This window comes from Microcaecilia unicolor, chromosome 3 (genome assembly GCF_901765095.1).
Source record: "Microcaecilia unicolor chromosome 3, aMicUni1.1, whole genome shotgun sequence".
Taxonomy (NCBI): Eukaryota; Metazoa; Chordata; class Amphibia; order Gymnophiona; family Siphonopidae; genus Microcaecilia; species Microcaecilia unicolor.
The window spans coordinates 200664899-200692731 of NC_044033.1; the positions used below are offsets into that span (position 1 = coordinate 200664899).

The 27833-nt window shown below is 47.0% G+C and overlaps 2 protein-coding genes across 2 annotated transcripts; one reads left to right on the plus strand and one right to left on the minus strand.

Moving 5' to 3' along the window:
- Positions 1-983: 983 nt before the first annotated feature.
- On the plus strand, positions 984-9364 carry PTGER1 (prostaglandin E receptor 1). Its single transcript, XM_030197126.1, has 3 exons — positions 984-1841; positions 4941-5847; positions 8624-9364. Exons 2-3 carry the CDS (start codon positions 4978-4980, stop codon positions 8885-8887), a joined length of 1134 nt encoding a protein of 377 aa, XP_030052986.1. The 5' UTR covers positions 984-1841; positions 4941-4977; the 3' UTR covers positions 8888-9364.
- A 453-nt stretch (positions 9365-9817) lies between these two features.
- Positions 9818-27759, minus strand: LOC115466101 (transitional endoplasmic reticulum ATPase-like). The gene is made up of 18 exons (XM_030197127.1): positions 27569-27759; positions 23363-23474; positions 21678-21850; positions 20573-20715; positions 19322-19452; positions 17807-17938; positions 17440-17542; positions 16615-16748; positions 16398-16533; positions 15753-15865; positions 14842-15006; positions 14112-14234; positions 13731-13943; positions 12688-12866; positions 12351-12480; positions 11997-12155; positions 11617-11768; positions 9818-11120 (listed from the first exon to the last, which is right to left on the minus strand). Exons 1-18 carry the CDS (start codon positions 27586-27588, stop codon positions 11018-11020), a joined length of 2421 nt encoding a protein of 806 aa, XP_030052987.1. The 5' UTR covers positions 27589-27759; the 3' UTR covers positions 9818-11017.
- Between the last annotated feature and the right edge of the window lie 74 nt (positions 27760-27833).

A 27833-nucleotide genomic window follows, 5' to 3' on the forward strand; every position in this document is an offset into this window, starting at 1 on the left:
GTGAAGTGAGCGGCTTGATTGGCTGAACATTCTCACACTAGTGGTGATCGGCCAATGGGAGAAGGCACTGATTGCATATTCTGAACCTTATAATGCTGTATGGGAAGGCATTCTCAATGCCCTGATACCTGGTGATAGAAAAGAAAGGTCAGTGAAATGTAGAGAGCACAAGGACTGAAAATACCAGAGAAAACTTCAGGAAAATGCAAGGAGCTTAGGGGCTATAGCTACCAGAGGAAATTCAGTAAAATTCAGAGAGCTTATGGGCTGGCTGAAAATAACAAAGGAGAGGCCAGCAAAATGCAGAGAGCTTAGGGGCTACAAATACCAGAGGAAATTCAGTAAAATGCAGAGTGTGCAGAGGCTGAAAATACCAGAAGAGACTCTGGCAAATGCAGAGTGCAGGGGCTGAAAATACCAAAGTTTTCAATGCCCTGGGGATCCTGCTTGTCAGTTCCAGGCTGGTGCTGGGGGAGAGGGCAGAATACAGTACAGTACATTTCTTATATTGCAGAGTACAAAGATGAGACTAGACATTACTAGGAATTACATTAAACCAGCGAACATATAGTTTTAAATTTTGATAGCACAAAATTCTGAAATAAAGACCCTTTTCATTGCCTCCAAAATTACATCGTTATCAATTGATCTTATCTCAAATGGCAAACACAATTCCATACCCTTTCCTGCCTAAGGATTTTACACAGATGTTTCTTTGAAATAGCTTACTCCTTTAGAGTTTTGGAAATGGATGGTGACTGAGGTTAAGTAAAGGCAGATGCAATGTATCGGGATGTGCACTGTCTCTGTGGACCCTGCTGAACAGGAAGCTGTTAATCTCAACTTCCCAGCAAAACATAAAAATTGAATTCCTTCCAGTTCCAGAAATCCCAGTCCCTAGGGGCCCCCTCCACCTGATTATCCTTCCTCTCCTCCCCATTTGTAAAATTCTGCCTGCCTGCCTCCCTCTTTCCTGAGCTCTCCTGTCTCAGAGTCCCAGCCTCTCTTACCTGCTTTCTCCATCACCTCCTCTTCTCCTGCCTCTCCCTCGCCTCCACAGTGGGGGAAGGGAGAGAGCCTGTGCATCTTGTACCAGGCGCCCCCTGTTGTTTGGAAAGGGATGGAGGGGAGGACCTGTCCTGCTTTATGAAAGGAGGGGACAGGGGACGGGATGTGAAAAAGAGCAGTCGGCAAGGACAGCCAGAGAGAAGTGTCTGCAGCGCCCAACCCTTACACTCAAGGAGTGAAAACACCCCACCTCCGGCTGAAACCCCAGATGTCACTCCTTCCACCTTGATTTTCTGCCTCTTGCCTGGAGTAAAGAATTCTGTTTGATCCCCTGATGCAGACACTGGAAAAGTGACAAACATCGGTGTCCCTGGTAGGGGCCAGGCAGAAACTGATTCTGGCTACTAGCTCCAAGGGAGAGCACAAAGGTGTCCCCATCCTTGCTTGGATCCTTGTAAACTGGGGAGGTGGGGGGGAGAGAGAACATATCTGCTTGTCTTCACGGATCTGGTGGATTCACTCGGAGCAAGATGTGTGGAAGATCCAGAGATGGTGTTACTTTAGAGGAGAGGGAGAGAGACATCAAGAGGTGTTAAACTAGCAGAAACAGAGACTCACACCCACATAGAGGCAGAGCCAGAGAAGGAGAAATCTGAGATTTGGATATTTTTGGCTGGGAAAGATTTGGAAAGCTGCTTTTGGACATTTCTTGCACAGCAGGGGCCAGGCGGGGCTGGATGGCTTTGGGGTCTGGAGGTGGATCTAGGGAAGAGAGCTAAACCGTGTTCTGTATCCAGAGAGTCCTCAGACTGCTGCTCCTTTAACCAAAGAAGGTAAGGACCAAAAAAATAAATAAAATAAAATGTAGGCAAATGTTTCCATGTTAGAACGTGAGAGAAGCTTTTGTTCCAAAGGAGAGGAGAGGGGGACAGAGAGAAAAAAAAGGGAAGGAGGGCAGGGCAGGGGAGAGAGGGAAAGTGGAGAGGAAAGAAGAGGGGAGGATAAGAGGCAAGAGGAAAGGGAGGGCAGGATAGGAGGAAGACAGGAAGATGAGGAGCAGGAAGGAGAGAGGAGGGAATAAAAGAGGGAAGGGATGGAGAGAAGATGGAGATGGGAGAAACAGATGAGAAGAGATGGGGGGGGGGCAGGGTGCGGCTGGGCTAGAGCTCAGCAGCTACCCTTTGTTCAGTTACTATGAGGAGTAACCTGCTGGCCTACACAACAACTGTCCTGGAAGAGCGATATGTTTCCAGTCTGGGCATGTGAGAGTGACATGGCCTCAGCTGTACCATCTTGACCCTAGTGCCACACACGCCTAACGGGAACTAAATGGGACAGTGTGGAATGGGCAACACCTGTCTTCTCTTTGAACTTCCCACCCCCCCCTGACATGAGCTTATCAAAAAGCAGGGAGTCTGCGACCTCACCTTGAGTACTGCTCAGTTCTGGTCACCGTATCTCAAAAAAGATATAGCGGAATTAGAAAAGGTTCAAAGAAGACCGACCAAAATGATAAAGGGGATAGAACTCCTCTCATATGAGGAAAGGCTAAAGAGGTTAGGGCTCTTCAGCTTGGAAAAGAGACGGATATGATTGAGGTTTACAAACTCTTGAGTGGTGTAGAACGAGTAGAAGTAAATCGATTTTTTACTCGTTACGAAAGTACAAAGACTAGGGGACACTCGAAGTTACATGGAAAAACTTTTAAAACAAATAGGAGGAAATATTTTTCACTCAAAGAATAGTTAAGCTCTGAAACTCTTTGCAGGAGGATGTAGTAACAGCAGTTAGCATATTTGGGTTTAAAAAAGGTTTTAAAAAGGTTTGGATAAGTTCCTGGAGGAAAAGTCCATAGTCTGCTATTGAGACAGACATGGGGAACCAACTACTTACCCTGGGATTGGTAGCATGGAATATTGCCAAGATTTGGGTTTTTACCAGGTACTTGTGACCTGGCTTGCATTGTTGGAAACAGGATACTGGGCTAGATGGACCATTGGTCTGACGCAGTATATCTACTCTTATGTACCTCATTCCTGCCAGGGCATAACAGGGGGTGCTGCAGAGCAGGAATGAGGTACATTGGCAGAGTTATGCATGTGAGGGTCTCAGTACTGGAATAGCAGTGAGTGCTGCATAGCAAGAATGAGGTGCAGTGGTGTCCGAGTGTCTTAGTATTGAAATAGTAGTGTCCCGCAGGACAGGAGTGAGGTGTGTGTTTGTGTGGACACCTCTCAATACTGGTATAGAAGGAGTTCTACAGGGCAGGAGTGAAGTGTATTCACAGAGCTGTGCGTTTGTGAGGGTCTTAGTACTGGAATAGCAGGAGGTGCTGAAGTACAGGAATGAGGTAGATTGTCAGAGCTGTTTGTGTGTGTTTCTTTACAACATCCGTAAAATCTGCCCCTTTCTTTCCGAGCACTCTACCAAAACCCTCATCCACACCCTTGTCACCTCTCGTTTAGACTACTGCAATCTGCTTCTTGCTGGCCTCCCACTTAGTCACCTCTCCCCTCTCCAGTCGGTTCAAAACTCTGCTGCCCGTCTCATCTTCCGCCAGGGTCGCTTTACTCATACTACCCCTCTCCTCAAGACCCTTCACTGGCTCCCTATCTGTTTTCGCATCCTGTTCAAACTTCTTCTACTAACCTATAAATCTACTCACTCTGCTGCTCCCCAGTATCTCTCCACACTCGTCCATCCCTACACCCCTTCCCGTGCACTCCGCTCCATGGATAAATCCTTCTTATCTGTTCCCTTCTCCACTACTGCCAACTCCAGACTTCGCGCCTTTTGTCTCGCTGCACCCTACGCCTGGAATAAACTTCTTGAGCCCCTACGTCTTGCCCCATCCTTGGCCACCTTTAAATCTAGACTGAAAGCCCACCTCTTTAACATTGCTTTTGACTCGTAACCACTTGTAATCACTCACCTCCACCTACCCTCCTCTCTTCCTTCCCGTTCACATTAATTGATTTGATTTGCTTACTTTATTTATTTTTTGTCTATTAGATTGTAAGCTCTTTGAGCAGGGACTGTCTTTCTTCTATGTTTGTGCAGCGCTGCGTATGCTTTGTAGCGCTATAGAAATGCTAAATAGTAGTAGTAGTAGTAATTGGCAAAACTTTGTGTGTGAGAAGGTTTCAATGCTGAAATAGCAGCGTAGGGGCATCATTTCATTACTGGCACAAATCGCTTAGCTGTCCACACTATGTCCTGTTGCACCAACTCCTTCTTGAAGAGCTCCCAGACCTTTGCTTAGCCTCTGGTATTTCAGAGGATCAGAGATGCAGACATAGCTTGTGGCTGAAAACCTCAGCGTTTCAGGCAGAGTCAGTTACGAAGAGGGTCAGGAGGTGACAGCAGGGGATACAGTCATGAATACTGATCCATCCTAGTATTCGATTAATGGTGGATTTTATTATAACCCACCTTGAGATGTGATGAGAAGATAGGATGTTAAAAAAAATGACAGCCGAAAAGAAAAATATGTCTCTTTCAGTCTGTCCAGTTCTGTTTCTTCCATTTTGGGCTGATGAGCATATGAATTTCCAGGCTCAACTCCCCCTCCCCCCCAACCTGACTTTTCAACTCCCTTCCTACCACTGCCTGCCATATCAGTCCCCAGTATGGCCAGAATCTGCCAGTGCCAGTCTCCATATCCTCCAATGGGAAGCCATCTCCAACCATTTCATCTTCCTCTATAGTTCTTGGAGAACCACCACTGGGGTCCCTTTCCATGTCATAGCACCAGGCTTTTTAATAACCACACAGCTACCTAAACTAGCCAAGCTACTGTCCAAAGCATCCAATCTCTCCAGGCTCTTTGAAGTTTGGGTTTTGACATAGTCATTTCACGTAGGTTACTCCGGTGTCTGTATCTGTGATTGCTGTAGTAGTGGTCTTGTATGTTTACATTTCTCTCTCTGCAGATGTCTACAGCCATGCCAACCAGCCACAGTTGGTGAGATGTGCTCCTCCTGCCAGCTCAACATGTCCTCAGATGCCTTCTACGATGCATGTTGCAGCGACCCAGCCTCTGGACGAACCTTCAATGTCTCCACCCAGCCCGAAGGCAAGCTAGCCTTCTCCACACAGGCTGAAATGATGCCCCCAAAATCTGCCGCTCTGCCTAGCTTTTCTATGTCCTTAGGTGCTGTGTCCAACATTGTGGCACTGGTGATCCTGGTGAAGTCCTACGCTCGCTTCCGCCGCCGTTCCAAGGCCACCTTCCTGCTCTTTGCCAGCAGCTTGGTCATCACAGACTTTGCAGGCCACGTCATCCCTGGTGCCTTCGTCCTGCGTTTGTATGCTGTCCGCATGCAGTGGGAGACCATCGACCAATCTGGGGCCATTTGCCAGTTTTTTGGTGCCTGCATGGTATTTTTTGGCCTCTGTCCGCTTTTCTTGGGTTGCGTGATGGCAGTGGAGCGCTGCGTGGGAGTGACGCGGCCACTTCTGCACTCAGCAGTGGTAACCTCCACTCGGACTAAGTTCACCCTGCTGGGACTCTGGACCTTTGCTCTAATCATCGCCCTGCTCCCCATCCTGAACTTTGGTCACTATGGCATCCAGTCCCCGGGGAGCTGGTGCTTCATTACAGTGCACAAGATGGCTGGCTGGGGTGAGGCGACCTTCGCCCTGCTCTTCTCATTGTTGGGTTTGACTTCCCTCTTTGTGGCTTTTGTCTGCAACACAGTGAGTGGACTGACATTGGTGTGTGCCAGACTGCGTAAGAAGAAAAAGTGCAACCGACGCACCAAATCTCATGACATTGAGATGGTGGCCCAGCTGGTGGGCATCATGGTGGTCTCATGCATCTGCTGGAGTCCCATCCTGGTAAGTGACACACACCCTTCCTCGCAACTCTGGGGAGGTACAGGGACACCAGTCTATCCTCCTGATCATACTGCTTGTTAGCCAGATCAATGTCGCCTATATTTGGAGGGTCACCTATGGACAGTCTGATCCAGTCCTGGCTTTGTATTGTGGATCTGGAATTTCCAATCTCTCCAAAACAGTAGGAGAGTACAAGACCCGTGGCATGGGGCAGGAAGGAAAAGAAAACCAAGAATGGATGATATTGTTTCAGATGACCTGGAGTTCTTTCTCCTACTTCAGGGGTGGACAACCATGGTCTTCAAGTACCACAATCCAGCTGGGTTTGCAAGATTTCTGCAATGAAAATGCATAAGATTGATGAGCATGTTTTGCTTCCACTGTATGCAAATAGATCTCATGCATATCCATTGTGGAAAACCCGACTGGATTGTGGCCTTCAAGGACCCTGGTTGCCCAACCCTTCTCTACCATCACACCAATTACCTTGGAGAATCACCACCTCACCCAGGTCAATCTGAACAAGCTAATCTAGCTGTACTTTTCCCATTGCATGCAGGGAGAAATAGTTCTGACCTTCCTCTAAAAGTCATTTCTAGAACTACAGCTCCCAAAATGCCCTTGAGTAGAGGGAAATCTTGTGTGTCACCAGACAGGCAAAAAGTCTTCATTTTTGAATAACTGGCACCCTCTTGTGGTAGGCATCTAGAGCTGCAATTTCAGCATTAATGCTTCAAAGCCCTTTCCAATTTTCTCACATCCACCTGATCCAGTGGTTCCCAAACCTGGTCCTAGAGGTACCCCATCCAGTCAGGTTTTCAGTATATACACAATGAATATTCATGAGATAGATTTGCATGCAGTGGTGGCAGTGTATGCTAATCTCTCTCATGAATATTCATTGTGGGTATCCTGAAAACCTGACTGGCTAGGGTGCCTACAGGACCAGGTTTGGGGAACCACTGACCTGAGCTACAGGTGACAGACATAGCTTGCCCTCCAGGGGATCTTTAAAACAGCCCCCACCTCTTCTCCATGAGCAATTCAGACAGGCATCTTCTCCAAAGTGTGTGAGTGTGTGTGTGTGTGGGGGGGGGGGGGGGGGGGGAATAGAGGTTGGCATTGGCACCCTTACTAAAAGGGTGGGGCAGTTCTATAGGGGCATTTTGCCAGTGCTCAGCTACCCCTGTTTAAATCAACTCAGTGTCACCAAGTTACCCAATTACAGGCTGCAGATTTTAGGACAGTCTTGGATTTCTGACAACTCCATCCTGGTGCATTATGGGACTTGCATCAATAGGCAGGATCGGGCACTACAAATCCCACACTGTTTTGGGATGTAAGTTCAAAACCAGGTCTGGCCAAAAAGTCTCCAGCCTGGAATTAGGTAAGTTGGTTTCTCTGCAATGTCAACTGGGCATGTTTGTGGTCCAAAAACCTTATTGTAGTTTAGGCCAGTTGCCAGGGAAGAATTGTGTCGAGAGAGTTATTGGACAACCCAGCAGAAGAACCAAACTCTTGCCTTTAAGTGACCATAGGACCACGCCCTTGAATTCTATGTTTGCATTTGGAATTGTGATGTCAGTTGTGCAGCTGAGCTAAGTGCCTTAAAATAAGGATCCTAACTTTAGCTGAAATTTAGACACAGATTTACAATGGCTCACAATTTCCCTAACATTAGGCTCCCCAAATACCCAGGACCCGAATATTGTCAGCTCCCATCTGGATAACCTAGGATATTTCACTCGCTGAACAGTCAGATTTTATTCAGATAATAAGGGAATGGCAGGCATGGTGAAGGAACTGCCCATTTAGTTGTGATATTCAGCTGTAAGAAAGGACATGTTACCCTATTAATTGAGGGCTACTAAATAGAAGATTGCCACTGGACTGGTCACAGCCTATACATTTCTTCAATGGTGCTCCTTAAAATGATAGTCCCTTGACTGTCTATATAAATTTGTGTGCTAGGGCAAGCACTTAACATTAAAAATGGCAACCACCAGACTTGAGATACTTAGATCTTTTGAATATCTGCCCCTATGTGTTTGTGCCTGGCTCCTAAATGTTAAACTTCCTTCAACAGACCAGAATTGAGTTAAAGCAAAGTCAAATACTCAGGCTGTATCCCAAAGGTATTAAGTTAATCTGAGAAAAGGATGCCACTGGCCAGCTGTGTTCTGACTCTCTATGTAAAAACTCAGGTCCTGCCCCTCCCTTGGAAATATAAGAGAAAAACTGCAGAAGAATGCAGACGGTGCAGGGGCTGAAAATACCAGAGGAGACTCCAGCAAAATGCAGTGAGTGCAAGGGTGAAAATACCACAGAACACTCCAGCATAATGCAGAGGCTCAAAATACCAGAGGAGAGTGCAGTAAAATGCAGAGAATGCATGGTCTGAAAATACCAGAGGAAACTGTAGTAACATGCAGAGAACGCAGGGGCTGAAAATGCCAGAGGAGACTGCAGTAAAATGCAGGGGCTGAAAATACCAGATGAAACTATAGTAACATGTAGAGAGCACAGGGGCTGAAAATACCAAAGAAGACTGTAGTAAAATACAGGAACTGAAAATACCAGAGAGAACTGTAGCAACATGCAGAGAGTGCAGGGGCTGAAAATGCCAGAGGAGATTGCAGTAAATTGCAGGGGCTGAAAATAGCAGAAACTGCAGTAAAATGCAGGTGTCTCATGAGCTGAAAACGTTTACTCCCTAGAGGGATTCTTGGGAGGGTCTTACTTCTAACCTCTTGTTCTTTCTCTTCTCTGGTGCCAGATATTTGTCATGATGTCTGTGATCAATGCCCAGAGCAATCCAGGATCCAATAATGCTGATGAGTGGCTGATGTTCTTGGGAGTCCGGCTGGCATCCTGGAACCAGATTCTGGACCCCTGGGTTTACATCCTCCTGCGCAGGGCCGTGCTGCGCAAACTCTACCAGATCATCATGAGGCGGCCGGACCTAAAGAGCAGCAAACTGTATCGCTGGGAGGTCAGCTCATACCAGAGTTCAGATCACACTGGAATGAGCCGCATCTGAGGAAGAGGGGCTGCAAAGATGGACTTCTGGGCTGAGCTGTTATGGAGGGGTGCAAAGCTTGGCCTGGGCTGAACTGAACTAGCCTTTCAATAGCTGTCCACATACTGAGAAAAGGAAACTGGGGGTTGGGGCATCGCAAACTGTTGCTCCATGTGCCTAAAGTGATACTCAGGACTTAGGGGCAAACCCTAGGAGTTAAGACCTTGGGGTTCTGCAATGATTTCCTTCCTCCTCACTCCCTGCCCAAACTTGTGCCAAACTGCCTTATCCAATCTTTAGCCTGCCGTCTCCTGCCTCTGGTAGTGCCAGCCAGAGTTCACAGAGACTCTGAAAAGGTCAGAGAATAAAATCCTTAGCCAAGGAGGGCAGACGACTCAGAGCCTTATCAGCTAAAGGTGCTGCACCAGAGTATTTTATAGAGATGCCTGTTGAACAGGACAATGTATTTTATGTATTAATAAAGAGATTTTATCTACAGTGGGATGTGGTGCATTTTCTGTGGGGTTCCTTCCTTAGGGAGTCTGCATTCAAGATCCCAGAAGCTCTCATCCCAGTGTGTGTGGTAGGTTTCTCTAGGGATACAGAGCCTGTCATATCTTGGGCTGGAGGATTCAGGGGATGGACACTGGGATACACAGCCTGTCACCTCTAGGGCTGGAGGGTTCAGGGGATGGGCACAGGGATACAGAGCCCGTCACCTCTAGGACTGGAGGGTTCAGGGGATGGACACAGGGATACACAGCCTGTCACCTCTAGGGCTGGAGGGTTCAGGGGATGGGCACAGGGATACAGAGCCCGTCACCTCTAGGACTGGAGGATTCAGGGGATGGACACGGATACAGAGTGTGAGAGGTTCTTCAGACATATTTTTCTATGTATAGTTTTGCTGGATACTGGAAATCCACCACAAAAACAAACAAAAAAAGAAACTCAAAGTAATGTGGCTCTTTTATTATTCTTCTTCTTTCTTATCATTCTTTACAAAAGGCAAAAATAATTCTCTGAGTTCAAAGAAGAGAAGCTACACCATCTTCTCCTGTTCCACCATCTCAGCTTCTGGAAGGAGCTGCCCTATATCCTGGGATCCATGCATAGATTAGCAGGCTTAAAACGCAAATCGAGCCACGGCACCGTCCCCTTCTAGTCCCATGATTAACTTCCAAAGGGAGTTGCACATGCAGTGGAGGGAGGGTGCACACAGGAAGCAAAACCCGAGCAGAAATAAGAACAATTCTTAAAGAAGGCGGGGTGATCTGAGGGTCATGGACTACAGTCGCAGGTCTCAGGTTATTGCTTATGGCAGCACCAGGTGGCCAGGGCGAGCAGATCACAGGCTTTGGAGGCAGTCATTTTCCGTGCCACTCAGAGGAACATTGCAGCCGTGTCTGGGCTCTTTGGGGGAGAGGGAACCCAGATGTGTGTTTTACAAATGATGATGATGACATAGCCCAAGTACAGTCTGGTCGTGGTGGAGCTTGGAGTTAACTGCTGAGCTGTAAACCTACAGTCTTATTAACAGGACATGCTGGTACTGGTAAGCTGAATGTCCATCTTCTACTGAATAAGACCACTGCCCTCGGCTCTCCAAGACAGCTCACATGGCAGGCAGATAGAGCAGACGTAACTACCACACTGGCACAGAATTCACAGTGTGACTGCAGAGGCAAGTGGGCGGGGATACGAGAAATTCCCACTGAGGTCTGGTTAGAAAGCTAAGCTACTCCCAATTCTGCTCATCTTGTAAAAAAAAAAAAAACCCTCTCCCCTCCAAGAGGTGGTCTTTCGGAGATGGTGGTTGCTTGATCCATGGTGTGTCATCTTCCAGGTACCATCCCAGGGTCTCTGATGAGGGGGTTGGGGGGGGGGGGAAGGTGGTGGGAGTGAGGGTCACTCAAGTCCTTGACTTATAGAAGCTGAATTAAACTTTTCTTTGAGGCTGAATGCTCCCCTCCTGCCTACCAATTGCAGGGAGACAGTGGTGGCTGCCACGAGGGTTTTGGGCTTAAACAGAGTACACACACACACACAGAGTCTTGCATTGCAAAGCCAGATGTAGAAAGCAGGGAGGGAATCTCTGTCACCTCATCACCCCTCAGAGGCTGGTGGAGGGGGAGGCCCCGTGAGCTGCAGTTAGTTATAAAGGTCGTCATCCCCATCATCTCGGAAGAGGCTCCCTCGGCCACTATCACCCTTCCTGGAGTCACCGCTGCCAGTCTCTTTACCCTCAGGGAATCTGGTCATGGAGGGAAGGAAAATGATGAGTTATTAATGCAGCATGTTGATAGGCATGGGGGTGGGGGGAATAGATATTTCAGCATAGCTACCTCAGAGGAATACTCTTAAGCCCCACAAATTATAACACACAGAGCAACCCAGTGGAGATCCAATTAGTATCAAGAAGTGAGGAGAAAGCAAACGGCATGGCTTTGGTGCCTTGAGGCTCAGCATCTTCCACTGAAGGAGGGCAGGGGTGGATCTAAGGGAGTTCTTGCTGTATGCCTTGAGTGTGGCATTAGAAAGAATTTGGCTCCCTCTCCTGAGTTGTGAATGCATTGCTGGTGGGAGATTTGTTTCTTCCCCTGTGCTCTGACTTCCACATCAGTGAGAGTTCAGTCCTCTCCCTTGGGCCATCGGCATGGAAATCCTGAGTGCCACATTGATGGACATTGAGTCCCCTCCTCTGCATTGTGAGTGCTGTGTCTGTGGGAGCCCAGTCGCCTGCCCCTTACCTGAAGTTGCCGAAGCCCCGGCTCTGTTGCAGCGTCTGCGCGAACATTTCATATTTGCGAATGTCATTGTCACTGACCGAGCGACGGGCAAACCGCATGGCCTCTTCAAAGTGATCACGCCGGATCTCTGGGACTGGGTCGTAGTCGTCATCCTGGGAAGAGATAAATGTGGGAATAACTGAGCTGCAGAATCAGCATGGCAACTCGATCCTAAGAGATAAGTCCTGGTGCTATGTCAATTACTGGGGCCGTGTCCTGTTCCAGGAATCTATCCCACAGTGGTCTCTTAGCTCACTGACTTCTTACCATGGTTATATCATAGCAGTGTTCCAATGTTGTGGCCTCTCAACACAGCCCTATCATTGGGCTTTATCACTTACCATGGCTGCCTCTGGGTGTCGCTGGTGCTCTCTCTCCCTCCGGATCTCAGCTTCGATGGATTCGCGGATGGCGAGCTTGCAGGCACGTTGACAGATCTCTGTCAGGTCAGCACCAGAGAAGCCATGGGTAATCTTAGCCAGGTAGTTCAAATCAACGTCCTGCCGGGAGAGGATAAAATATTACCAGAGGCACAGTCCTGTTCAAAGCTTACCTTAAAAAGTTTAATTTAATTACAATCCATTATACAATGACATCTAAGGAGGTACAGTAAATGCACATAGCATAATGAAAATTAGATTATGGGTGTGTCTCATGTGTGTATAGGGTGTGTATATGCTGGAGAAACAACTCACCCTGGCTATAGGTGACTTTCTCAGGTTGGCTTTCAGGATGGCCACTCGAGACCCATCATCAGGGAGTGGGATGTAGATCAGCTGATCCAAGCGGCCCGGGCGCAGGATAGCGGGATCTATGATGTCTGGCCTAGTGGAGGGGGGATGAGGACTTCAGATATCAGCCTTTGAAACATAAAGCTAGCTATGCTTGGACAGGGCTAGGCATTCCCTTTACTTCCAAGCTGAGCTCACATCTTCCCTCCCCTCCACAGCACCATGTTGTATCTGCCTGACCCTATCTGACATAGGGACCCATGACCCCCTTAAGAGTGGAGAGGATGGGAAAGAACTATACCTGTTTGTGGCACCAATGATAAAAACAGTCTTCTTGTTGGACATTCCATCCATTTCGGTGAGGATCTGGTTAATGACACGGTCAGCTGCTCCCCCTCCATCACCAGCACTGCCACCTCGAGCTTTGGCAATAGAGTCCAGTTCATCAAAGAAGAGGATGCAGGGAGCCGCTTGACGAGCCTATGGAAGCCAGTTAGCAGAACTGCAATGATTAGAAACATCTCTGAGGCTTTCCGAACCTAACTCACCCAACCCATCTTAGGAGAGTAACTAGGCCTTCCTTTTCATAGATGTCTCCCACTCAACCCAACCCACCAATGGTTTCTTATTAGAACACTTTCTATGGCCCAGAAGTCTCCTTTTTAGTTGGGAAGTCAAACCAGATCCTAATTGATCATTCATCTGAAACTCCAGTAAAGCATTGCTTCTTCTACGTGACCTAGACCCTTTTATTCTCACTCACGGGCACCTCTAATAAGGTGTCCCACTTCCTAGTCACAAAGTATAAGAAGGAAGTTTCATCCCAGGAGTTTCTCTTCCTACCACGTCAGTAGGTCAACGGCATGATGGCAAGGATTCCATGATGGGATGTACTAATGAGTTGATAACCTTCCTTCTTTTAGGAAGATGTCTTCTCTTAGACAAAACTATTATCACATTTTTCAAACATTTTATTCCTGGAAACTCTTTATTATATTACATTTAAATCGATGATTAAAATATTATCTTCTCTCTCTCATCAAATCTTTCCTCAGAGTCAGGCAGAGACCAGGTTAGTGTTTGTGCTTGATCCAGGAACCAACATCCTCAAATTACCCTTCTTGCATGGTAAACAAATAGTTTACCTACTCCAGAATTCAGTGCTTTGTTGAATCACATCATGATAGAGCACATTGACCTGGGCTCTTCAGCTCACTCTCCTTTATATAAGCATTGCCCAGTCAACAATTTACCACAGATGATCAGAATCTTTTCTATAGTCAACCCAACTCAACATTGTTGTAAGGAGTCAATACTGAAACACCAACAATGGTGTTCCCTCACCTTATCGAAAATGTCTCGGACATTTGCTTCAGATTCCCCAAACCACATGGTCAGCATCTCTGGCCCTTTGATGGATACAAAGTTGGCTTGGCATTCATTGGCAATGGCCTTTGCCAGCAGGGTCTTACCACAGCCAGGTGGACCATAGAAGAGCACACCACGGGACGGTGTCATGCCAAACTTCAAGAACTTGTCGGGGTACTCAACCGGGAACTAAAAGAGAGACACATATGCACTCATAAGGAAAAGCAATGAGATCTGAACCCAGTCCTGATCCCAAATGTACGGCATCATTACCAATGGGTTCCCACTGTACCTACACCAGTCCATGTTTCCCTAAAGAGACTCCTGACCGAGGCTCTCACTCTCAAAAGCACTCACCTGCACCAGTTCCTGCAGCTCCCTTTTCACCTCGTCCAGTCCACCAATGTCTTCCCATGTGACCTGTGGCACCTCCACCACCGTCTCCCGCAACGCTGATGGATTACTCTGTCCCAGAGCCCACTGAGGCCGTGAAGGATGAGAGAAGGAGACAGAGAGACAGATAAAGACCTCAGTGAAACATCAGGACAAGAGAGAGAAGGAGAAGAAAAAAGATGAAGGCATGAAAGAAAGAAAGAAAGAAAGAAAGAAAGAAAGAAAGAAAGAAAGAAAGAAAGAAAGAAAATAGAGATTAGGTGGAAGAAAAAAAGAGCAGACTGGAGAACATGGTGAGCAGGAACTAGGAAAGAGAGAGAGAGAGTCGTGAATAGAATGAAAATGGGATGGGACTGATGGGGGAGGGGACACACCAACACATGAAAAGGAGAGAAGGAAAAATAGAGAAGAGAAGGGGAGAGACAGAATTGAGGGAAAGAAACAGAGGGATGAGAGAAAGGAAGGAGACCAGATAGGAGGGGCAGTACGAGGAAGGGAGATGAGATAGTGGAGGATAAAGTGGAGAGAGTATGAACAGTGAGTATGGAACATAGTCAAAAGCCATCAGTAACTGAGAGAAAGAAGGAGATGAGTGTAGGGGAGAGAACATTAGATAGTAAGTGTAGGGGAGAGAGAAATGGGGGTGATGTGGGGAGAGGACAGCAGGGAGAAGTGTAGTGTCAAGGCTCGGTACCTGGAAGTCATCCATGGTCACAGCCATGGAGTTCAGAATGTCTGCGTCAATGGTATCATCCTCCAGATCGATAATATTCATTTTTTTACGGATGGCTTGCAGCGCTGCCTCGGAGCACAATGCCGCCAGATCAGCGCCGACGTGCCCGTGGGTCTCATTGGCCACCTGCGGCCAGTGTCAGAAAATAGTGATATCAGAGGTCATGCCACAGCACGTCATAGAAACGTGCTTTGCACATACATGTCTCGCTTCATTTACAGAAACACACATCGACACAATACACCTCACTAATGTACAGATATGCCAGTAAAACACACTTCACACACACACGCAAGCAAAACATGTTATATGCTCATACATACATACAAACCTTTTTTCGCGCACACAGGATTGCCACACACACACACACTAGGAAAACACTTTGCACATCCCACACCAAGTCAACGATATGCGATTTGAATCCTGCTTACCAGCACACTCCATACAAGATGCCTCATTCTGATCCATCACAAGATCTTACAAAGACCTTGCATCATTATCTTGCAGAGCACATGTGTCCCTTTGATGGGTGATCACATGCAATAACTGGACTTATGCAGTCTCCAGAGCTCAAGAACTGTAACATCTTAGGCTGATTTTCCTATTGGGTCAGCAAAAATGGTTCTATGGACCTGTAAAGGATCCGCTTTTCTCCAGGATCAATGAAACTCTGAAGAGTACTGCACAGTGTAGATGTACATGCTACATGCTAATTTGCATGAACACATCACATATGGATCTGGTTTCCATGAAGGACCACACTGCCATGTACAGATAAGCTCGGCATGCTGTGGCTGAGGGAATGGATCTCTCCTCTCTCCCACCCATGAGATTATTGATGCTTAACCACTCCCCTCCCCAGCAGCACTTACTCGCTCCAGATCCACGTCATCTGCAAGCTTCATGTTTTTTGTGTGGATTTGGAGGATCTCCAGCCGGCCTGTGGAATCTGGGATGCCAATATCAATTTCCCGATCAAAGCGACCTGTTGGGAGGGGGGCAGGAATACATCATGCAGAAGGAAATCATGTCAACCTTGGTTCTAACTCCCACCCTGGCCTGTAATGGAACAATCTTATTCCACGACATGTAAATAAAAGTTTTGTTTCTCTAGTACTGTGCTTTCCTGATGGGAAACTACACATATGTTTGTGCTCATCTTTTACACCTCTCTTTCCAGGGCTGCAGCCCTTCCCCAGAAGATTATCTCCCCTTGGCCAAACTACAGTTGGGGCATACCTATAGATCCAAGCTTCAATTCACTGGTGCTTCACTTAACCATTGCATTGTGTGATTTTAGTGTTGTGTTCATTGTGGATATTATTCATGAAAGTGGCAAGGCTGTTGGCCTTTTCAGCTTTTCTGGTTCTTGTCTACATTGGCACTCTCTGGATATTGAGAACAGATCTGGAATTAAGGCATGCACTGAGAGTTGGAAGAAGGGAAGGTGTGATCAACAGACCATAAACGTAATGATTTTGGAACAGAGCCCTCCTGATACTTGCAGATGCACCTACCAAAGCGGCGGAGAGCAGGGTCAACGCTGTTGGGTCTGTTGGTGGCAGCCATGACAATCACATGGGACCTCTGCTTCAGGCCATCCATGAGCGTCAAGAGTTGGGACACAATGCGCCGTTCCACCTCACCGTGCGTCTAAAAGATGAACAGAGGAAGTGGGGGAATGAGGGATAGTGGGCACAGAGACAGAAAGCCCATACCAAGCTAGGGACTCACCTTCTCTCTTTTGGGAGCGATGGCATCCAGTTCATCAATGAAGATAATAGCAGGTGCATTCTTTTCGGCTTCCTCAAAGGCCTTCCTCAAATTACTCTCCGACTCTCCGGCTAGCTTACTCATAATCTCTGGACCTGAGAGAGAAAGAGAGACCAACTAATCAATTCATACATGCACTACAGAAAAATAAAACACAGAAATGCATGTTACAATAGGTCTTGGAAAACCGGGCAAATCTAGAAAAACCTCACTAGATTGCCAAGGTCTTGATGTATGGAAAAGACAATCTGTGAGAAGTGTACTATCCGACCATGTCTTCCACATGTACACTTGTTATCTCTTACACACCTTCTCGTTCCCTTAGGTCCCTTGAATTGCACCAGTTGGTCCTTCCCTCCCCTAGGAGTGCCCATTATGAGTCCACTTGCACTTCAGCTTTTTCCTTCCTTGCATCTAAACTCTGGAATGATCTCCCCCCCCCCCCCCCCCCCCCCCCCCCCCCCCACAAATGTAAGTCTCTGTCTTATCCCTGCCACAGTTTAAATCCCTTCTTAAAGCCCATTTTTTTAGACTTGCTTTTAATGTTTCCTTGACTTGAATTGCATCCCTTGGCAGCAAGTTCCTGGTATTGACACACTGCTTAATTCAATTGACTTTTATTGAATTTATTAAGGAATGTGTCTAGCTCTTGTATCAATGACTTCTTTTCTTTTGCAATTGTAGTTCTTTTCCTAATAATTGTTTTTATTCCAATTTTGTACACTGCTTTGACCTTTCATTGTAAAGGCGGTATATCAAATAATGAATAAACATATCACACCTTACCATTGATAAGGAAGAAAAATGCTCCTGTTTCATTGGCAACTGCCCGTGCCACCAGAGTTTTCCCTGTCCCAGGGGGCCCATATAGTAGAATCCCTCGTGGAGGCTAGGAAGAGTAGAGATTGGGAAGTAAGAATAAAGTGACGATACATATAGAGATTTATATATAAGTGTTTAAAGGCATGTCTACATGGGCAATAGGAATACCATTCTCAAAATGGACTGTTTACTGCTGGTGGCAGGGGGCACAATTTTCATGATTTGCCTTACAGTTCTAATTTGGCACACTATAATTTCAAGAGTAGTTTGAAGCATGAAGGTAAGAGTCTTAAGAGATCTGGTATCGATTTGATACAAAAGGTATAATTACCTTAACTCCAATTGCTTTAAAAAGGGCTGGGTGTCGGAGGGGTAATTCCACCATCTCTTTGATCTGAGCTAGCTGTTTCCTACAACCTCCAATGTCGTCATAGCCCACGTCGTTTAAGCTCTCTTCCTCATCCTGAAGTAACAGCAACAAAGGATAAGACATAAAAAAAGACAATGAGAACACAAGAACAAGATAACGCTGAGTGAGAACCAGCAGCAGCATCTAATACCAAGACTCAACAATGAAAGCTAACAATGTGACATGAAATTTAATACTGCAAAACCTAAGCCCCAACAACTGTACCTCAAATATAGGAAATCAAACATATAAACGGCGAGCGACCGACTCACTCGCAAATGCGCAGTAGAGACTTCCCTCTCTGTCCCGCCCCCGCGTCAATACGTGATGACCAGGGCGGGACAGAGAGGGAAACTGCACCGCCGAGGTTGATACCGCTCCCCCCCAGCCCGAGGTCGCCGCTACCGTTCCCCCCCCCCCACCCGGGCCCTCTCTCCGCTACTAAACTTACACATCCATTCACTGGAACGCAGCACGCACATCAGCTGAGCTGCCGGAGGATGGGACACAGGCAGGAAAGGAAGGCCGACGGCAGCTCAGCTGATGTGTGTGCTGCGTTCCGGCGAATGGATGTGTAAGTTTAGTAGCGGAGAGAAGGCCCGGGCCGGGTGGAGGGATGGCAGCGACTCTGGGGGTGGGGAACGGTAGCGGTGGCGACCTCGCGGGGAGGGAGGGGGAAGGAAAACCCCAATACCAGCCCGTTTTTACGGGCTCAACGGCTAGTACAACAATGAAATTCAACAGCACCAGTAAACCAGGTCCAACTCAATACAATGAGATCCAACAATAAAAATAACATCCATGAACTAGACCTCAGACTCAGTATAACAACCCAATGAAGTCCAACAATTTTTTTTTTTGTTACATTTGTACCCCGCGCTTTCCCACTCATGGCAGGCTCAATGTGGCTTACATGGGGCAATGGAGAGTTAAGTGACTTGCCCAGAGTCACAAGGAGCTGCCTGTGCCAGGAATCGAACTCAGTTCCTCAGTTCCCCAGGACTAAAGTCCACCACCCTAACCACTAGGCACTGTTGCCTTTTTATTGTCAGGCCTTAGTATGTTTGTAGTAGTGAGTTTCAGGTCTCATTTTGTGCTTTTATAGTTGGACTTCATTGGGTTGTTATACTGAGTCTGAGGTCTAGACCCTAGACTCAAAACTGAAAAGCCCAACAATGAAAGCCAGCACCACTTTTCAACCAGACCCAGCAGTCATGAGTCAAACAACTATGAAGACAAATAACACACATCGACAAGTCCCCAGACTCAACATGGACAACATCAAACAATGAAACAATGAATGCAGAAAAGAGTCACGCCTAAAATAAGAGAGCAAAAAATGAGAAACTTCTCCCATTGGATCTTGTTTGCCCACTAATTTCTTTTTCACCCGGGAACTAGGGCCAGACGGAGGCAAGAATAAAAAGATGACACCACCTCTCTTTTGATGGGTTCTCCTTCGCAGTGGATAATGGTATCAGGGGCTACGATGCAGTGTGGTGAAGGGTCAGCTTCCACAACCTTGAACTCCACAGCCCTCATCCCTCCACGGATCAGGAAAATGTCACCTGAAAGGGGAGGGTGGGGGAGAGCAAAAATGGAAGAGATAAAAGAAGACGATTATGAACAGCAAGGACAGAAAAGGGACAATACACTCATGAACCATGAGTAAGAGTCCTGGGCTGACTAGATGGTCCATGATCACATGGCTATTTCAGTCTGGTCTTTTTTTTTCTCCAATGTTTGTCCCAAGGCATTCAGGTATCTGTAGTCCACACTTTAAAAATGCGGAAATTGAGGAAAGAATTTAGATTTACAGGATGGAGTAAAAATATATTTTATGAACAGTTGGTTTTCTTGAATCCTTTCATAGTATTTACTTAATACTTATTTTTTCAGTGCTGCTGGATGTAAGCAGCACTGTACAGTATTCAGTGTTCTTAATGCTGCAGATCCTTTTCTCCTTCACAGAGCCCAACCAAGCAACTTCAAAACCCGTTAATACAAGGAACATTGTTCTATTATCTGCATATTCAGACTACTACTACTACTACTACTACTTAACATTTCTAGAGCGCTACTAGGGTTACGCAGCGCTGTACAATTTAACAAAGAGAGACAGTCCCTGCTCAAAGAGCTTACAATCTAATAGACAAGTGAACGGTCGGTCCGATAGGGGCAGTCAAATTGGGGCAGTCTGGATTCACTGAACGGTAAGGGTTAGGTGCCGAATGCAGCATTGAAGAGGTGGGCTTTAAGCAAAGACTTGAAGATGGGCAGGGAGGGGGCTTGGCGTAAGGGTTCAGGAAGGTTGTTCCAAGCATAGGGTGAGGCGAGGCAGAATGAGCGGAGCCTGGAGTTGGCGGTGGTGGAGAAGGGTACTGAGAGGAGGGATTTATCCTGTGAACGGAGGTTACGGGCGGGAACGTAAGGGGAGATGAGGGTAGAGAGGTAGTGAGGGGCAGCAGACTGAGTGCATTTGTAGGTAAGAAGGTAAGACTCCCTAGGATGCTGTGACCACTTGTCAATCTACTGAGAATACTAGACCTGGTGACGCCATTCTTTGCATGCAGACATGAAGTATGTTAGGCTGGGAGAGGCTGTCCTTCAGAGTTACAGCAATCATAGTGGTGGGGGAGGGGGGCCCGTCACTACATGGCCTGCATGGGCTGAAAAAGCGATGATTACCTTTGTGCACAGGCCGATAAGCCTCCAGGAAGTAGGGCTTCAGGTAAACCTCAAATAGGTTCCCTGTGAGACCTACGATGGTGTCGTCAATGGGCAGAACATGGATCCGCTTTCCATATTTCACATCCGGACACGCTTGAATGCTAACAAAGAATGCAAAAGGCTCTATCAACTGAGGTTCCATTTCAGAGAGTACCACTTTCACATTCGCCTTATATACTCAAATATAATCCCATCTGAATATAAGCTGAGATAACATCTTTCCCCTAAAAAGGGGAAAAATGTTAACTTGAAAATAAGCCGAGCCAGTCTAAGAAGCAGCTAAATAGCTGCAGGAATGAAGGGGATGGAGCTGACTTAGTAATATTTATGTTGGGATAGATGAGGTGGGTGGTGTAGGTGACTTTTAAGTGCAATTGTGTTACCGTTAAGTTTTACTGTTTGGATTGGATGTCCTCTATGATGTAAATCGCCTTGGTGTTCAATCAAAATGCAGTATAGAAAAAGGATCAGTTTTATATACAGATGTAAAATCTCAGTAGTTATGTTGTGTTACATTGATATCTGAAAATATGGCAATAAAATTATATAAGTACAAAAAACAAAAAAAAAAAAAGAAAATAAGCCGAGGATTTATATTCAAGTATTCCTTCCCCATGGTGATGGCATTTCCCTCCCACTTCCCTATCCCTCTTCCTTCTGCAGTAACTGGCATTTCTCTCCCTTCCACGGTGACTGACACGTCTCTTATCTATCTCCTTTGGTTACCAACACATCTTTCTCTCCCTCCCCACCTACCCCCTGAAGTGACTGGCATGTCTCCTTACTGGTAAGCCTAGATTCTGATGCTGACACAAAAGTAACAGAATGTACAAACTCTCCTCTAGACCTTTCAGATTCCTCATCTCCCTGTTTCATTTCTCCTTAAGTCCTGTCTACCTTTTACCATCAGAGTTTTCCATCTCTTCTCAGGGTTTTTCTATTCATTCTCTCTCCTCATAGCTTCTAATCATTTACTCTCTTGCAATAAGGCCTCTTCCTTCACCTTCTCTTTAATGCCTTTACATCCCACCCCTTTCTTGTCATGGCTTCTTCATCCACTCACCTCACAACGTCTCCTAGGCGGACTCGGAGGTTATTTCGGATGACCCGGTTCATTCGGACTTTCTCATTCTGGCACGTGTCATCAGTAAGCACGATGCAGACTGTTTCCCGGCGCTTTTTACCTTTCAGAATTACCGTGTCACCTCGGAACAGGTGCAGCTCCTCCATTTTGCTCTGAAAGATAAATGGCAACTGATAATATTTTGGACTTAAGATATTACACACAGGGATCATTACAAGCAAGTTGTGTATTTCTTGCCTTCAAAACATTTGTAACCCAGGTGTAGGCAGAGGAAGATTAAGGGACTTGCTTTAGTCACAGAGTTGGTGTAAGAAGTGGGATTTCAGCATAGGACTCTAGATCTGTTTGTTTGGGGAGGTTTTTGGCTCTGTACTCTAACCACAATGGTTCAGTCTTGAGTGAATGAATGACTAGTTTCAGCTATTTTGTGGGCTGTCTGGGCTGAGTAAATGGTTCATTCTGTGGCACAGTAGATAAGTACTTATTTTTTTATTTATTTTTGTTACATTTGTACCCCGCGCTTTCCCACTCATTGCAGGCTCAATGCGGCTTACATGGGGCAATGGAGGGTTAAGTGACTTGCCCAGAGTCACAAGGAGCTGCCTGTGCCTGAAGTGGGAATCGAACTCAGTTCCTAAGTTCCCCAGGACCAAAGTCCACCACCCTAACCACTAGGCCAGTATTGCCATACTGGGACAGACCAAAGGTCCATGAAGCCCAGCATCCTGTTTCCAACAGTGGCCAATCCAGGTCACAAATACCCGGCAAGATCTCAAAAAAGTACAAAACATTTTATACTGCTTATCCCAGAAATAGTGGATTTTCCCTAAGTCCAATTTAATAATGGTCTATGGACTTTTCCTTTAGGAAGCTGTCCAAACCATTTTAAAACTCTGCTAAGCTAACCACCTTTACCACATTCTCCGGCAACAAATTCCAGAGTGAAGAAACATTTTCTCCAATTCGTTTTAAATTTACTACTTTGTAGCTTCATCGCATGCCCCCTGGTCCTAGTATTTTTGGAAAGCGTAAACAGACGCTTCACATCTAAGTAGACGCTTAACATCTACCCTGTTCAACTCCACTCCTTATTTTCTAGACCTCTATCATATCTCCCCTCAGCTGCCTTTTCTCCAAGCTGAAGAGCCCTAGCCGCTTTAGCCTTTCCTCATAGGGAAGTCGTTCTATCCCATTTATCATTTTCGTCACCCTTCTCTGCACCTTTTCTAATTCTACTCTATCTTTTTTAAGTATATGCACTATATTCCACTGTAATGGCTCATTTGGCCATCTAGTATCTGCTGCAGGGCTGGCCAGATGGACAAAGCATTTTAGAAAGAGACAAGTTTTGAATCTGGTGCGAAAGGTTGCCAGGAAAGTGGCCACTTGGGTATCAGGTGGTGGGCGACTCTATTGAATCGTCCACAGCCAGCTTAGAGCTTGAGTCTGAGTGTGTGTGCATTGTAAATACCAAAGTTGAGTCCGTCAGTGGAGAGAGAGAGGAAGAACTAGATATAATGGGCCATTTCCTGGACCCTCAGGAACTGGTGGCTGCAGTCTTTTTACCGATTGATTTAATTTTTGGGGGGCAGTGTTGATTGGCTGGTGTAGGATTGAGAGAAAATAGTTCATTACTGCCAAAGATGAGGGTATTGTGGCGTTACCTGTGACAAGCTGACGATACTGTTGTCCTCATTGATGGCTTCGTCTACCAGGAGACGGTTGGGCCTGTGCTTCTGTTGAAGGATGGCGGTGGAATAATCCTCCGCCTTGGAGCTGTTAGCAAAAACACAAGAAAACAAAAGCCATGACCACTTTGAGCAGGTCGTTTTGGGGAATGGACACTGAGCCATGGACACATGAAACCCACAGTAGGGCTCTCTCAAGGGCAGAAGAGAGAACATGAAAGGAGGGCAGAAGAAAGAACTAGCTGAGGGGTACCAAGAGATCCAGTGTTCTGAATACCAATAATGAATAGTCATGAGATCTACATGCATGCTTAGATGACTTATGAAAACCAGACTTCATGGTTATCTCATTGGAATCGTCCATGGCCTAAATTGAAGGATAAAGCCCCAGTTTCCAGTTCTGTGTTTTCAGGCCCAGCTCTGGTTTCTTTATAAACACAGTCCCAATGGGGAGCATTTCAGTCCTAAGGTTAAAAACGTCCATCACAGTGAAAAAAACAAGCTAAAAATCCAGGAGAAGAAAGCTCAGAGGAACAGGGAGTCTATGAACACCAGGACCAGGGGAGCCTGGAAGACAGATTCCTGGGACACAGAGCCCTGGAAAACAGTACCTTGGGGCATGGGGGCTTTGGAGCATGGATCACAGGGGCTGGGGACCCTGAATCACAGAACGCAGGAACAGGGGAGCCCGGGGGGGGGGGGGGGGGGGAAGGAGTGGGGGAGTATAGAACTCAGCAGGGGGGCTTGGAGCATAGATCTGAGGTGGGGGGATGGGGACCTGGAGAAAAGATCTCTGAGGGGTAATGCTGATGATAATCTGGATATATAGCCCTGTTACCTGCTACCTGGCTAAATACCAGTCATATATTATATATCTCTCATACTCCATAATACGTCTCTCTATCGGAACTGAGCCTTCTTTTGACTTCTACCTCTCCCTCCTCCTCCTCTGAAGTTAAATGTGTGTTTGTGTGTGTGTGTGTGTGTGGGGGGGGGGGGGGGGGGGTTCTATTACAGTATCTCATACTGCCCCCTCCACCTTGGGCATATCTCAGTGTTGTATACTAAGCAAATGTAATTAGTTACTGTACTTAAAACTTTTGTCACTTTTACCTGTAAAGAGGTACAGAAAACATTTGTCACATTTACTAAAGAAATAATTTCACCAATTTTTACTACTTTTACTTAGATACGTATGATGCTTGCTGTTAAAAGTAACATATATAACATATAGTAAATGATGGCAGATAAAGACCTGAACGGTCCATCCCGTCTGCCCAACAATCTGTGTAAATTTCTGCCAGCAGTGCTCAGCTACACTCAAACCCCTAATTCTATACACTTGTATGCCCGATTTATTTATTTATTTGTTGCATTTGTATCCCACATTTTCCCACCTATTTGCAGGCTCACGGGCAGATGGACAAAGCATTTTAGAAAGAGACAAGTTTTGAATTTGGTGCGAAAGGTTGCCAGGAAAGTGGCCACTTGGGTATCAGGTGGTGGGCGACTCTGTTGAATCATCCACAGCCAGCTTAGAGGGGAATTTTAGATTTAACGTTTAGAGGGGAATTCTATATATGGCACTCAGAAATGGGCATCAAAAAAGTTTGGTGCTAAAAACAGAAGGCCTACACGATGATTGTTCAGTAAACCATATGAAACAGCAAAACCCGGAACAGGATTTTGCTATTGCAAGCCTCGTTATGCAAAGTGGATCTCCTCATCTTAACATTTTACTGTTCAGTGGGGTTGCCTGTGTTTGTTGAACTGGTAACTGGTCTCAACTCAAAACAGAACAGTGATGAGTTGCAGGGCCGCCGAGAGGGGGGGGACAGGGGGGACAAAATTCCCTGGGCCCGGGCCTCCGGGGGGGGGGGGGGGGGCCCGGCGCCGCCACTGCAGTCCAGCTCGCCCGCCCTCCGTCGCTCCCTGATACTGACCTTAAGCGCTCGAAAGCGCACCAAGCAGCGGCAGACCACTCCTTCCTTCCGTGTTCCGCCCTCGCCTGACGTAACTTCCGCGAGGGCGGGACACGGAAGGAAGGAGAGGTCTGCCGCTGCTTGCTGCGCTTTCAAAGGAGACGGTGAGGCGCTTAAGGTCAGTGGCGTGCAGAGGGCCCAGGGGTAGAGAGAGGGCCCGGCCCGGTGGCAGGTGGAGGGGGGGGGGGCCGGCGACCTCGGGTGGAGGGGGGCCCGAGGGCGGCCTTGTCCCGGGCCTGGCCTAGTCTCTCGGCGGCCCTGATGAGTTGTGTCAGTTTGAAGCGGAGATGAAGTTGAAGCTGGTTGCAGTTCTCGGTGAACAGACATATGTCTCTACTACAACAGACTGCTGGTCATCTCACAGAAAATTTGACATTGGGGTGACTGTCCACTGGATTGGTAGAGTCTTTAGAAAGGAAGTCGTCTTGTCTGGCCTTAAGACTGAAGGGCTCCCGTACATTTGACTGTCTTGCATCAGTTCTCGAAGATATTCAAACAGAGTTTTTGCCATTAGATAAAAAATTGTTAGGATAACAGACAATGATTCCAATTTTGTGAAAGCCTTTGTAATTAGACAGCATGACAATGCAAATGAATTAAACAGCACTACTTCTAATGCAGATGATAATGATAATAATGATGATAAAGTACTCTTTTCTATATGGAAGTCAAGCATTTCAGAGCTTCCCTTGACCATAACCCGAAGACCCAGTCAGAAGACATCAGTAATATTACAACCTGGCCTGATTTGAGGGAACTTTTTATGAGACGCCACTTCCTGCTAGGGCCGTTGTTGAACCTTTTCAGCTATGCTGGATTAATAACTCACAAGCGCACTCGAATAAGCAACAGCCATTTTCAACATTTTAGTTTTACTAAAAGCAAGGTGGATTGATTTGTAGAGCAATAAAGTTGTTGGATAAAACAGTGGCGTAGCCACAGGTGGGCCTGGGTGGGCCTTAGGGTTCAGGCCCACCCAACAGTAGCACACGTTTAGTGGTAGCTGATGGGGATCCACAGCTCCACCAGCTGAAGACCTCCCCCTGATGGTAATGAAAACACCACTCTCCTTGATACTGGCACCTGCGCATGCTCAGTCTGCCAAGGTGGAAAGAAGCATTTTCCCGCCAGCTGAGATGTTTTTTTTTGGTGGTGCTGCGGGGGGGGGGGGGGGGGGGGGGGTGGAGGAGAACACTTGGTGCCCACCCACTTCTTGCCTAGGCCCAGCCAAAATCTGTTGTCTGGCTACGCCCCTGGGATAAAAACATTAATAGTTGCATTCATTGTAGTTGTGGTACTTTTACTTTTTTACTCTAATAGTATTATATTAGACAGTAACTTTTTTGCTTTCACTTAAGTACATTTTTTTTAAATGTGCTGTTTACTTAACTATTAAAATATCCATTTATTTTTACTTTTACTGAAGTATTTTGACCTGGTACTTTGAAGGACACTACTATTATGTCTAGATGTCACTCTCAGCCTTTTTCTGATCCCTCCCTACTGGTCTGTGTCTGTCTCTCTTCCTCCACCCTCTACCCTCTGGACCTCAGACAGCCAAGAGTAAATACACAGTTCCCCACCGAGTCAGTGCAGCTTGCCTGTGCAGGGGAGAGGGCACCCTCTTCTCCCCCTCTCCCCTTAGTCATGCCAGCTGGGCTTCTATATATACCTGCCTGGCTATCATGTTACAGCATGTGACAAGACCTCCTGCAAAGCTACCAGGGGGCTCTAGTTCTCACGACAAACAGATTCACTCCTGGGTATTACCACCCTGCCCCCCCTTTCCGTATTTTTAAAGAGAAGTACAAGTCCATGCACACAAATGGACCAAACCAGGCGACGGTTTTAAAAGAACCCCAGCCACTGATAACTCAAATGCGGAGGGAGTTCCTGGCACAGGAGCCACATCTCCAGGATGGGACTCCCTCCCTCCCCTCCCTCCACAGAGGCCCAAGGGCATGTCTGGAACAACAAAAGTCTGCAGCTGAGACCATGGTGTCAGCTGAGCATGGGGTGGAGTGGAGGGAAGGGGCACAAATCAGAAAAGGAATGGTAAGTCAGCACCTGGGGGGGGGGGGGGGGGGGGGGAGGGACAGCAATAGGAAGGCTAAGTGGGGAAAGCATGCAAAGCACTGCTTATGGAATTCTTTCCCACCCCTCTGTAGGTGTCCAAGAGAGAGCTGGGGTTCTGACTTACTCCCCTCCTGAGGTGGGCATGGCTGCTGGGTGATCCGATGCCCTGTCCGTCTGTCTGTCCCTGTGGAAGTCCCTGGGCCCAGCTCTGCTCTCCCACACTCGCTGGCTGCAGCTTCGTCTGTTTTCTTTCTCGGCTCAGACCCGACCTCCGCAGACAGGGGCTTGGGCAAGGTGCCTAGTGGAAGGGCGAAGCTCCCTGGCAGGGATCCTGATCTCCTCCCCTCCATGACAGGGTTCCCCCTCCTCCAGCTCCTCCTCTTCTCCTG

What these genes read in the sequence shown, in the direction of transcription:
- LOC115466101 (XM_030197127.1), bottom strand. Translation starts at nt 27,588, where the DNA reads ATGCCCACCTCAGGAGGGGA. An exon ending in TTAAAGCAATTGGAGTTAAG is followed by an intron (nt 17,543 to 17,806) that starts GTAATTATACCT and finishes TACTCTTCCTAG; the next exon opens with CCTCCACGAGGGATTCTACT. An exon ending in ATGACGTGGATCTGGAGCGA is followed by an intron (nt 15,007 to 15,752) that starts GTAAGTGCTGCT and finishes CACTGGCCGCAG; the next exon opens with GTGGCCAATGAGACCCACGG.
- PTGER1 (XM_030197126.1), top strand. Translation starts at nt 4,978, where the DNA reads ATGTGCTCCTCCTGCCAGCTCAACATGTCCTCAGATGCCTTCTACGAT. An exon ending in TCTGCTGGAGTCCCATCCTG is followed by an intron (nt 5,848 to 8,623) that starts GTAAGTGACACA and finishes CTCTGGTGCCAG; the next exon opens with ATATTTGTCATGATGTCTGT.